The following is an 11,988-nucleotide window of genomic DNA, read 5'->3' as shown; positions in this document are numbered from 1 at the left end:
CCAGTATAAGCTACAAAATCTTCTGATAAACCTAGGGTTGTTCATGGTAACTGGTTAACTGAAAAACCGAACCAAACCAAACTGATTAGGAGAAAATCGAGCCGAACCATTTACTAATGGATTGGTCATGGTAAAAAAAATTAAAAACCGACATTACTGGTTTGGTTTTGGTTTGGCCTAAAAACCGAACCAAAAACCATTGGAAAACCGATTATCCTTTTCTAGTTAGTTTCCACCGTCGATCTTTGATATATTAGATCATAGCCATTGATTTAGAGTATAAACTCACCAAACCCTAATCATAAGTCATTTTTTTTTTTGTTTCTCTCTCTCGATATAGTCGTCTCCCCAGCCCAATAGCTTCACTTTGTTCTTCCTTTCTTAATTGATTATAAGCTTGTAGTTGCAGGAAATCCTACACTACACCCCTCACAAGATTTCGTTAACATTCGACACACTTTTGGATTAACAATCTTAATTTTATTGATGAATCTTTGAACAATCTTACAAGAAAAGATAAAGGAATCAAGAATAACCACTGCTCTAAATTTTCTCTCTCCTATTTACTTGCTTCTCACTCAAAAAAGATCTCTCTCCTTTCCTTTACAACCGAATGACTATTTATAGGGAAATACATAGTGGATGACAGCTAATCTGTCCTTTATTTTCGGATATGGCTTGCGACATTCTCGCAACCTTAAAAATGTTAATCTCGCAAACTCCCTAATTTTCGCAGGACCATCACATTTTTCTCATGATTTAGCTGACGTCGTTTATTATGTCATTTATGAAGCTGTTCTGCGACATTGTCGTTTTGTGTTATTAATAATTTCGTTGAGGCATTATTGCTGCGAGATTCTGATCCTACATCTTTCCTCTTCTCGTATCTTCTCTGCGAAGTAGAGAATGATGTGAGAAATGCCGCAGTTATCCATCACTTCATATTCTGCATTTCTCACACGTATCCTTTCTCCCATCTGTTTCTTGACACGTCTTTTGTAACTGCTGCTTTTTAACCGCTCACGTCTTTTCGTATTAATCGTGTTTATCTTCTCGAAAAAAATTCCTCTATATATACTCTTTCTTACTCACTTTTTGTCTCTTTTTATTTTTTCTGCAACTTCATCGTTCTTCTGCAAATTCCGCCATTGTAACTTTTTCTTCTTTCTTCTTCTTTCAATCTTTTTAATTTCTTCTTCATTCCATACTGTTCCCTCTGTAGATCTTCGTCATTCGTAATTTTCTTCTTTTTTAATTTTTACGAACTAATCTTCCTGCTGGTGTTTTCCATGGATTCATCGAGGTTAGTTTTCTTTTTTTCTTTCTTATGGGTTTTGCTGAAATTGATCTTCTTTACTGCCTTATTTGATGTTGTTTATGTGATTCCCATACTGTTGTTATTTCAGCAAAAACGCCTCTAACACCAAATTTACGGTTCAGAACCCTAATATTTCTAAATCGCAGCATAAGGTTGTTGTAAACAAAAGAAAGTTTGCGGATCAGAAGGTGGTAAGAAACATTATTTTTTTCTAATAACAATATTGTTGCCTCTGTTTCTTATCCGGATTGTGATTCGCAAGGTGATAAGGATGCCAACAAACCTCTCAAGAAATCTCGCCACCTCAAAATCACTGAAACCTATGTTCCATTTCACTTACTTATCCCTTCAAAATCTCATGCGACATCTTCACAAGTTAAACCATTATCTCCAATTCGCGAAAAGGTTGTCTCATATTTCATCCCTTCAACTGACCTTTCAATGATTGAAACCCGCCTTATTAATCCTTCTGTCAATGAAACTTCTTCTCCTTCTATTGATAATGTTTCCCAATCCTCTATCATTGCCAGTTCTCTGCCTGAGCCTATTCCTTTAAATATTGCTTTTAAAGTTTTGTCTGAGGTTCTTGATGATGTTAAGAAGTCTCCCATTCATCCTGTCAAGTCTGGTGTTTGCGAAATTCTGAGTAACTATTTTGGCTCTGACAGAGCTGCTTCGCAAATGGCTTTTGAAAAAGAGATTGAAACCTTCAATAAGAATCTCCAAATGATGTCTTTAGAGTGTAATGCTCTTCGTCTCGAAAATCAAAAGCTCCAGAATGTTTCGCTGGATCGCGACAATCTTCGCAAGAAGAATGATGAACTGAAAGGTATGATTTCCTTACTTGTATCTTCAATTTGCCTTTCTGATGATTTTATCCTTTCCATATTTAATTATCCTTGAAATCCCTTTTTCGCATGTTAAGCCTTAAACCAGAAACGAATAATGGAGAGATATCAATTTGAATATGTTGTTGAAGAAGCCCGTGTTGATAAAGAGATTTTGACGGATCAATATAACCAATTAGATAACCTTCATTCATATTTTGTTGATCATATAAATAATCTTACCAATGAAAATACCCAATTAGTTCAGAGGCAAAATTTATTAAGTAATGAAATATCTCGCCTCTCTTATTCTTTAACTAAAGCTAATTTAGGGATGGAAATTTTATCAGATGAGAATAAAACTCTATCTCAAGAGAACCAAACTTGTTTAAACAAGATGGCGATATCTTCGCAACAACGTAGCATCCTTCAGAAAGTATGTGATGACCAAGAACAATCTCTTTGCTCTTTGAGAAATGAACTTAAAGGAGTAACAGAGTCATCCATCGCTGAAAGAGATACACTCATTCAAGGTAGAATAGCTTTAAGTGTAAAGGCGAACCAACTTAAAGAACAATATTCCAAATTAGAAGAATCTTATTCTTCACTTGCGAAGAAAAATGCCTTTCTTATTTCTAAAGAGAAAAATCTTCGATCTCGACTTAAAGGTTTAGTTGGAGATAAATTTGATGATGCGATGAACCGTCGGGAGAATAGTTGTCTGACCTTGATTCAACACCTTATTTCGCAAAAGGAAGGTAGTCATAACAGTTTGACTTCCTTAACTATCTTTTCTTTGTCATACCTTTTTGAGTTCTTCATTTTACTGAAATTTTGTATTCTAATTTTCGCAGAGTCTGAGAAAAATCTTCATTCCTCTATTTCTGTTTTGGAGGCTAAATATGCCAAAATTCGCAAAGAAAATGCACTACTCGTCTCTGTCCTTACTGGTTCTCGCGACCGAGCAGAAAGAAGACTTGATTATCTTGCTTACTTTAAGGATATTCAAGAGAGGAATCATCATAGAGCACTTCTTCGTCAAGTTCATCTCCGGGTTGAAGTTCTTGTGAATGATTTTATTGTCCAAATCTCTTCCTCCTACATCAATCGAACCTTTGGAAGTAGATGATGATGAAATTCCTCGTCCTGCTGACAGTGATTATGATTATGAAAGTGGTGAAGAGAATAATCTTTTGGAAGATGAAGAAGAAATCCCTTATAAGGAAACAACTGTTGTTGCTAATCAAGATGGAAGCGAAAAAGAAATCCCTTCTAAAGAAGTAATTGCCGGCGAGATAGTTTTTCTGATCTGGATCTAATTACTTTGGATTTACGAATTTACTGATGATATTAGTTGTAGGCTTGATTTCTTTTGTTTTAATTTAATTGTCGAACTTCGATTTGAGGATGAAATCTTAGTAAACATCTAATCTCATGAGATTTTTGTTTTTTTTATACTGATGACATGGATTTTTTGTGGTTGCAGGCAATGGATTATGATGTGAAAAATGAAGTCGCTTTGGGAACCTTGTTTGCTGATATGATATGAAATGTAATTTACTTTCAATTTTGAGAAGAATTACAAATGGATATGACAGTATATGAATCACAGGGAATGAATAGATGGAACAGATTGGAAGGTTCTGCAATCTTGGGAACCTTTGTGCATTCATGAAGTTACAGCAATCTTGTGTAATGTTTATGTTTGAGCTTTTAATTGTGGGACTTGTATGTTTATAACATTCATCGAACATTTGGAATGTTTATGAGTTTTGAATGTGTATGAAATATGAATGTTTGTAGGTAGGTTTAAAAAAAAATGAATTGTGATTTTCTTTTCTTAAATTTTTAGCTGTCAGTTTCAGAGAGCTGACGTTATAATCGGTTTTCCATTAACCCAATGGAATAAACCGAAACCGGATAAAACCGTTTAGAAACCGAACCGATGGTTAATGGATTGGTTCGGTTTAGATTTTTAAAAACCGATAGTATTGGTTTCGATTTTGGTTTGGCTGGAAACCGAGCCAAAACCGACCATGAACAACCCTAGATAAACCAATAGCCCCATTTTAACCAAAAGAAATACCACTAGGTAGGAGGCTCCTGATTGTATGGACGGACTAACCTACAATCATGACAAATAGTGAGAAGGACGTATGTTTACCATTTCGGTTACTGACAAAAAAACCAGGAGGGCAAAGGGATGTGAACATTCGATGGATACCAGTTTTTTCTGAGTTTCTGGCTAATCCACGTCTAAATCATGATTAATAAGGGTATACATATCCTTCTTTCTTGGCAAGACAGAATGACACGCCCACTCAGTGATAGAAACATATCCAACAGTAACCAATTACAATACGCAAGCTACCAAGTACAACTCTTGAATGCCTTTTATCAATGAATATCCACTTTGTAAAAAAAAACTACCAAGTATAACTGGTGATTAGAGAGAACAATGGGTTGACATCATGCTCAAGGTCAAGAATTATGTACCATGTTAGCTAACAAGATATACTTTCTGTCTGCAATAAAGACATTTGCAGCCAAAATACATTTAAGGATAGGGGTGCTCGTAGTGATTGAATAACCCAAATTAATCAAGCGAGAGAGCTCCAAACTATAAGCACCATTAGAGAGAGTCTTCAAAATTGACTCATTGACCCCAAGTTGATTCTCATATTGAATTCCAAGGAATTCGACATTTTAGGAAAATTGCGAAAATACCCGATATGGGGTGCAATGTTGGAAATAACATTTAAAAAATTAAAAAAATTCTCCAATCTGTTAAAAATCCAGTTAAGTCATGTGTGATGGATAAAAAATAAAGAACCTCACTGTATGCTCATAAAAAAGGATAAAGGTAAAAAATCCTACAAACTTAGACCACTTGAGCTAGGCTGCAATGAATACTGGTTGCTTGAAAACCATATCATCGAACAACTGACCGAGATTCCAGAGAAATAGACCAACCATGTCGGGAGATGAAACGGATAAATATATATAGCTTTGAATAAAAGACACAAAGTGCTGGAAGACCACAAGCTTTGTTGGCTAACAGAAGTGAGAAGACTCATTCTAAATATAGCGAACATGAGGATGGAGGAATGACCATTTGCATTTTCTTCAAAGAAATGTACACACAATCTTTAGTCATCACAAAGATGCAAAGTTCCCCTCCGTGAAAGAAACAGGAAGTGATTCATGAGAAGTTCACGGCATGTATTTGTCCAACTGGATGCTACAAGGTTCTTCTATGGTCGTAAAACATCATGGACAGAAGTATGATAGATAGCATTTCAGTTACTCAAATGAATTTTAGACATAAGTTATGAGCATTTGTGAAAGCTTATACTATGGATTTTGCATGGAGCTCACTCTGGGGATGGTGGATAATGATGTTCAGATCTCGGTGGGACGAGATGTCTTTGTTGCATCAATCAACAACATAGTTTGGTGCAACAGCTAAAATCCTTCTATCTCTAGTTGATAACTCTTGTTCACCTTCTGCAGCTGTGCTTCCGTCGTCTAGAACTATCAGATGGCCTTCCCTTCTTATCAAACTCTGAAATTACATGAAATCACATTAGATGGAGCATCACGAGCTACAAAACTTCTCTTGTTTCCATCCATAAAAATTTATGAAGTTCACTCTGGAAGAAAATCTTAGCTAGTTTACCTCAATTATAGCTTTGACTTTGTCAACCTCTTTCGCAGCCTCATCCAAAGAACTGTATGCTGATTTTTCGTTCTGCTGAGCGATGTACATTTGAATCAAATCCTTTTGTCTCATTCCCGCCAAGCCAGTCCCTACAAGTTAGTTTTATTTTCTGGTTAAACTTTTCATGTGTAAAATTGAGAATTCTGCACGTGAGAATATGTGTGCTGGGTCTTTAGGGTTTCTCCTTAAGATATCATAAATGCACAAACCATGGTGAGGATTTTTTGGTATTTTGAATATTGGTGTAATTGCCTAAGCACCAGATTTAAAAACCTCAACCTACCTTCAAAAATACACAGATAGACTAAGGGGGGAACGAAAACTTCACATACCATCATGTGCTACAGTGTCTTCATGCTGTCGAAGGTGCAAAATAAGAGATTGTGTAACCCTCTGAAAGTACTCATCAGTTATCACTAGTTTCCTTCCTTGACGGGTACCGGTCCCTGATCCGCTCTCTGCATTGTGATATTCAACATGATTACTATGCATTGCTATAAATAAATAAATAAATAAATTGTTTGTCTTTAGGTGATACCCTGATTTTCAGGTGCAGCAGCCTCATAACTTCGCTGAGCATCGCCTTGATCAGATGCTCTGCTTCCACCAATATCATCATATACTATATCTTGGAAATCGGACAAATCGATCTCACTCGATTCAACACTGTAGTGATGGAAAGAAGTTAAAATAATTCCTGTGAAAGGGGGAATGCACTACGCTTAAGATATGTGGTCAAGCTCCTTACCTGATTATCGATGTTTTTAGCAGCCTCACAGCCACGCGGACATGGCGTGGCTCTACCTGTAAACAAACTATAATGTCAAGATAAATGGAACATGCAGATAAACAAAGGATGAGCAGATTGCCATAGGCTCACCTGATGCTCCAAATAACTTCGAGCAATAGCCTCTGACAGCCTAATCAGTGCCTCAAGCTGCCTAACTGTCATCCGGTAAGCCACTCTACCCCCGGGAGCTGTATCACCTCTTCGTAGAGCAACATAAGACTCCACCAGCACTTTCTTTGCGTCTGGGGTTAGCTGTATAGCATTCAAACAGCTCACAAACAGGGCTGGAATATGGTAGCAGCATGCAAAGTATTTGGCTTTTTGGAAACAAAAGAAAAGTCATGTTTGCCAAAAAAAAAAAAACTAAGGACACCAAACCTTAGGTTTCAGAGTCTTGGCATGTGCAATATAACGCTTCAGTTGTGCAGTAGTAAATGCAGGGGAAAGTGCCTCTTCATGCTTCTGATGAACCCTTACAATGTGATGGGCAATGTGGTAATCAGTTTGATCATCTGGTTCGTCGATCATTACATACACCAGATCAAACCTCGAAAGGATAGCAGGAGGAAGGGCCACATTGTACTAAAAGACAAACGATCAAGTTTGATTGTTTCAGAGAAAAGTGTTTCCAAACAGAACCAACACTAATTGCTGACAGTTCACTAACGCTACAGAATAAAAGACCTGAATGGTTGTACAACATTCTATTTTGAAACCGAAACAGAACATGCGCAAAGAATATCAATATCATAGAATATAATAGTGCTTGAAAAAAGAAAAAAGAAAAAGGATAGTGAATAGAAAAGAACGGTTAACACTCTGAGGAATTTCAACCTTGAGGGGTTTCGATTTATCATAACGTCCTCCAGTGGGGTTGGCAGCAGCTAAAATAGATGTTCGGGCATTTAAAGTTGCTTGTATCCCTGCTTTTGTGATGCTTATCGTCTGTTGTTCCATAGCTTCGTGAATGGCAACCTTGAAACCAGTTATAGGAGGTTTTAGAAATCCAAAATAGCAACATCACAAGATTTAGAGGCTACAAGAAGAATATAAGAAGATTACCTGGTCTCTAACATCCATTTTATCAAATTCGTCGATACAACAGATGCCATTATCAGCCAGCATAAGAGCACCAGCCTAAAATGAACATGATGAGCCATAAGCTAAGAAAGAGCAACTCAAAATTCCTACTTACAGTTCACATTTGTATACTAAGTTGAACATGGTTGTGGGATGTGTTTATAGAGAGTATGTTACTTGTATTCACACCAATCAACATATAGCTATATAAAAGAAATGCTACCTCAATACAGAACTCCCCGGTTTCTGGTTCTTTGGCTACAGTTGCCGTCAAACCTGCGGCGGAAGAGGATTTTCCAGATGTGTAGACGGATCGTGGAACCAGGTTCGTGGTATACCTTCAAAGTAGATATATAACCCACAACAAAAGAGATGGCCCTCTGGGTAAGAAACTCGGAAAATAAAATAGAAACAAAGAAGAATATATAGCCAGATAGGAAGAATGGCATACTTAAGAAACTGAGACTTTGCACAGCTGGGATCACCAACTATACAAACATTAATGTCACCCCTGAGGTTGATCCCTTCATGAGTGAACTTGTGGACACCACCTAAGAGCATAAGAAGGATAGCTCGTTTGATCTCTTGGTGACCAAAAATAGTGGGGGCAATGCTATCCACAATTTTATTGAAGAAATCAGGGGTGTTCCTCATCCCATGAATTTCAGCCTCCTCTTCTTTCTGCCAATATAATATATGCAACATATTAATCGGAATTCATAGATCCATTAGAGAAATCTAGAAATTTAACAAAGCGCTGCTCGAAGACGGCAAGAATAAAGAACCCAATAAGTGTGTTTCCCGACAATAAGAACATGATATGCAAAAAATGTAATCAGTTTCTGGTTGTGAAGACGGCAAGAATAAAAAACCCAATACGAACATGATGCAGACATGATGTAAACAGTTTCTAGTCACAACCGCAAAAAACACTAACAAACACCCTCACCTTTCCAAAGAACAAACTCAAATATCTTACATTTATATAAGATCTGAGGTCACTCATGACCACAACCAATCAGATGAACGCATGAGCGGAACCAACCAGGTGAACACAGTAGGTTCATCATTGGCAGTAGATGGCAACAATTGATCATTAAAACTCTAACCAGACAAAGAACTGAAGAAGACCCTAGAGACAAATAGCCTTTAAAGAGAACCTAAACTAAAAAAACTATTGAATTGTCGAGATAATTAAAAAAAAAATCGAAGTACACTCATTTGTCACAAAGAAACGTCAAGGAGAATCAGAAGGACCCAGGATTATTGCTGGTGTCCTATTGCTCACCGTTAATTTCTGGCAGTCTTCGTCATCAGCATCCTTCTTTCTATTCCTAATGTCGTTATCCTTTCTTCCATCAGACACCTGAAAATTTAATATCGTTAAAACCATTCAACACCTAGCACAAACAAGGCTCAGTAATATCATAAACCACGGAGCGTGAACCTGCACTGAGTTGGCGATGAAGGCAAGTCGATAAGAGAGATCTCTCACTCCAAGTGCACGAAGACCCCTGACACCTTCATGTCCACTGCCAGACCGCTGGGGTGCCTCTCTTCGGCATTCCGCTCTCTCCCCTGGTGAAGCTAGTGCCAGTATATCCGGTATTACAACCAGAGTACCCGTGAAAATGACCCTGAAATATAACACGACATACATTTAACTAAAATCTTTCTACTTTATTTTACTTTACTTTTTATCACAAAACAAAACACTCTCTAAAAGTCGCAGGCATCTTACGTATCACCAGCTCTTGCATGTTCAACAATCTCATGACGGAGGATGACATCCAATGACCGAGGAAGGGATCCCGCCGGTATTTCTTTAGACGTCTCCTGCATTCTGACTCTTTGCCAATCTGCAAATTTGCTATCTTGGGGAATCAAGACCCACCTTGCTCGATTTGAACATGTTGGATTCACGCAAATTATCGGCTGCATCCAGAAAATAACCAACATTTATTTAAGAAGAGAGATGCAAGTATACAACTAAACATAATGAAGAAGTGAAAATACAAAATATGTCACACCATCTAACCTCTGTGTATTTGAATTGCTGATCAACATTCTTTACAACACCACCACAATCCAAGCACTTGAAAGTGCCTTGTAGAAGCTCAGGCCTAACCTCACTAGTTCGAGTGACAACACCCGTTATCGAAACTAATTTTCCAATTTCAGCAGTTGATAATTCCCTCAATCTACCATTTTTCAAAACGTTGAGCGAATGCAATAAGTCCCCACGTAACTAGTTAAGGTAAGTCAAAAAAAATCCAATTAAACTTAGGGTTACCTCTTCAAAAGGGGGATATTGTAAAAAGCAATGTTTATATCTTTATTAGGGTTATCATCACCAATGAATGTCGGTCTCTGCTCCATTACAAATCTCTTACACGAATTCTTCAAGTACGGCTCAAACCTACCCAAATTTAAAAAAATAAAAAATAAAAAAAATAAAAAAAAAAAAAAAAACGTTGAATCTTGGTTAACAAATAAAATTAGGGTTTTAGATTCAGAAAGGGGTTTATGGTATAAAATTACCTCAAATACTCTTCAGAAATAGCTGTCTGAAGAACATCATTATAACGCATAACGTGTGAGAAATCAATAAACATGGTTGTCGATTCTTTTGCTTTCATCTCTTCGATTTCTGATACATAATATGGTTCCGCTGCATTTGTTTCTACCTTGAAACTGAAAGAATAAAACAAAATCAGGAAAAAAGTTACAGAACTACCAAAAGACAGATCTTTAATCTCTAAGTATCAGAGAGTTGTTGAGAGATATAGAGAAAAAGTAACACCTCTTGAGGAACTCTAAGAAGATATTCTCAACACGAACAGCTTTCTCGTCCACGAAATAACCACCAAATGCATCCATTTTTCTGTTACCTTTAGGATTTCTTCTTCTTCTTCTCCGCAGTTTCTATCAGAAAAATAGAAGTAGTCTGGTGAAACTGGAAATCAGTAGTTCAGTAGTCTTGAAGACGAGTCTTAACCTAAAATGTTTTTTTGAGCGGGAGATAAAGGGGCAAGTGGAAAGTTTCCCGCCAAAACAATGTTAAGGGGTAACCAATTCTGATATTCCAACCCAACCTTTATCTTTTTCTTTTTCTTTTCGGTCCGCGAGTTATAACCCCAAAGATATCACTATCCATCAACAAAAAACCCGTCCAAACAAAAATGACACAAAAACCCCAAATATCATCAACTGTCTAAACTACCCTCCCCTAATTCACACGAAAAGAAACTGAAGAAAAAAAAGACCCACTTATCATTACTTTACATCGTGCGCGTAGCGGACAAAAACTTCTTAAAACCTCCGCTCTTCTGTAACTCCTTGAAAACCAACCAAGAAAATCTCAGATCTGCTTCTTCATTCCGTGGCGAAAATCATCTCTGAATCTCGATTTCACCTTCTTCTCTTCTTCGATGGTTACGTATTTCACCCGTTGAAGCAAAATCTGACCTAACTAGCTTCATTTTTCTAACCTAATTAGTCTAAAACAACAAAAATGACGAAGAAAAAAAATCAACAGGACAAAAAGAAAGATGATAAGTTAAAGAAAACTGCGAAACCACTTGCAAAAGGTAAGAAATCTCATCTATTATTAGTTTTCAATGGTTTAATGTTTCATTTTTTTGATGTAAACAGATTTTTAGGTTTAGGTTTGATTTGATTTTTTAGGTTTTCAGTTTGCTTTTAGGTTTCATTTGTTAGTTTTAGGTTTCATTTGTTAGGTTTAGGTTTCAATTGAAAACTAATTCAATTTTGGGTGTGTTTATTTTTCTCCTGTTGAAATTCAATTTTGGGTGCAGTATGTTTATTTCTTGTGTATTTTGTTGGCCGTGTTTATTTCTTGTTTCTTTTTGATGAAACCAAATTCGAGTTACATCATCTTCAGTTATTGGTGAAAACATATTTCTACTGTTGTTGGTTTGATGTAACAGATTTGTGATGAAACCAGATTTCATTTTCTGTTTCTTGATGAAACCAAAATTGGTTTCATCATTTTTAGTTATTGGTTTACTTCTAAAGTTATTCTCTGTTTGGATTAGTTGTCATTGGCGCTATGAAAGATCATACTGTTGATTTGAATTCAAACTGTGGGGGTTTTCGTTGGCTAGTTTCAATCCAGATATGTTTGCATGTAGAATTTGAATTCAAAATTCAAACAGAAGACTGATGACTGTTTGTTTGGATTTGATTACAAGCGTAATCTTATGATTTCATCACTTTTCAAATTATGCTT

General features: G+C 36.6%; 1 protein-coding gene across 1 annotated transcript; it reads right to left on the bottom strand.

Annotated features, from left to right (window-relative positions):
- Positions 1-5,245: 5,245 nt before the first annotated feature.
- On the bottom strand, positions 5,246-10,713 carry LOC113310752 (DNA replication licensing factor MCM6-like). The gene is made up of 18 exons (XM_026559523.1): positions 10,540-10,713; positions 10,278-10,430; positions 10,030-10,155; positions 9,775-9,937; positions 9,478-9,671; positions 9,184-9,373; positions 9,025-9,102; positions 8,188-8,417; positions 7,960-8,074; positions 7,719-7,793; positions 7,491-7,631; positions 7,035-7,238; positions 6,747-6,908; positions 6,615-6,670; positions 6,405-6,532; positions 6,199-6,324; positions 5,825-5,955; positions 5,246-5,710 (listed from the first exon to the last, which is right to left on the bottom strand). The coding sequence occupies exons 1-18, from the start codon at positions 10,614-10,616 to the stop codon at positions 5,582-5,584; spliced, it is 2,478 nt and encodes an 825-aa protein (XP_026415308.1). The 5' UTR covers positions 10,617-10,713; the 3' UTR covers positions 5,246-5,581.
- Positions 10,714-11,988: the final 1,275 nt, after the last annotated feature.

Source organism: Papaver somniferum, chromosome 1 (genome assembly GCF_003573695.1).
Source record: "Papaver somniferum cultivar HN1 chromosome 1, ASM357369v1, whole genome shotgun sequence".
NCBI classification, from domain to species: domain Eukaryota; kingdom Viridiplantae; phylum Streptophyta; class Magnoliopsida; order Ranunculales; family Papaveraceae; genus Papaver; species Papaver somniferum.
Note: the sequence above shows the minus strand (reverse complement) of the source record. Positions and strands in the feature narration are given on the sequence as shown.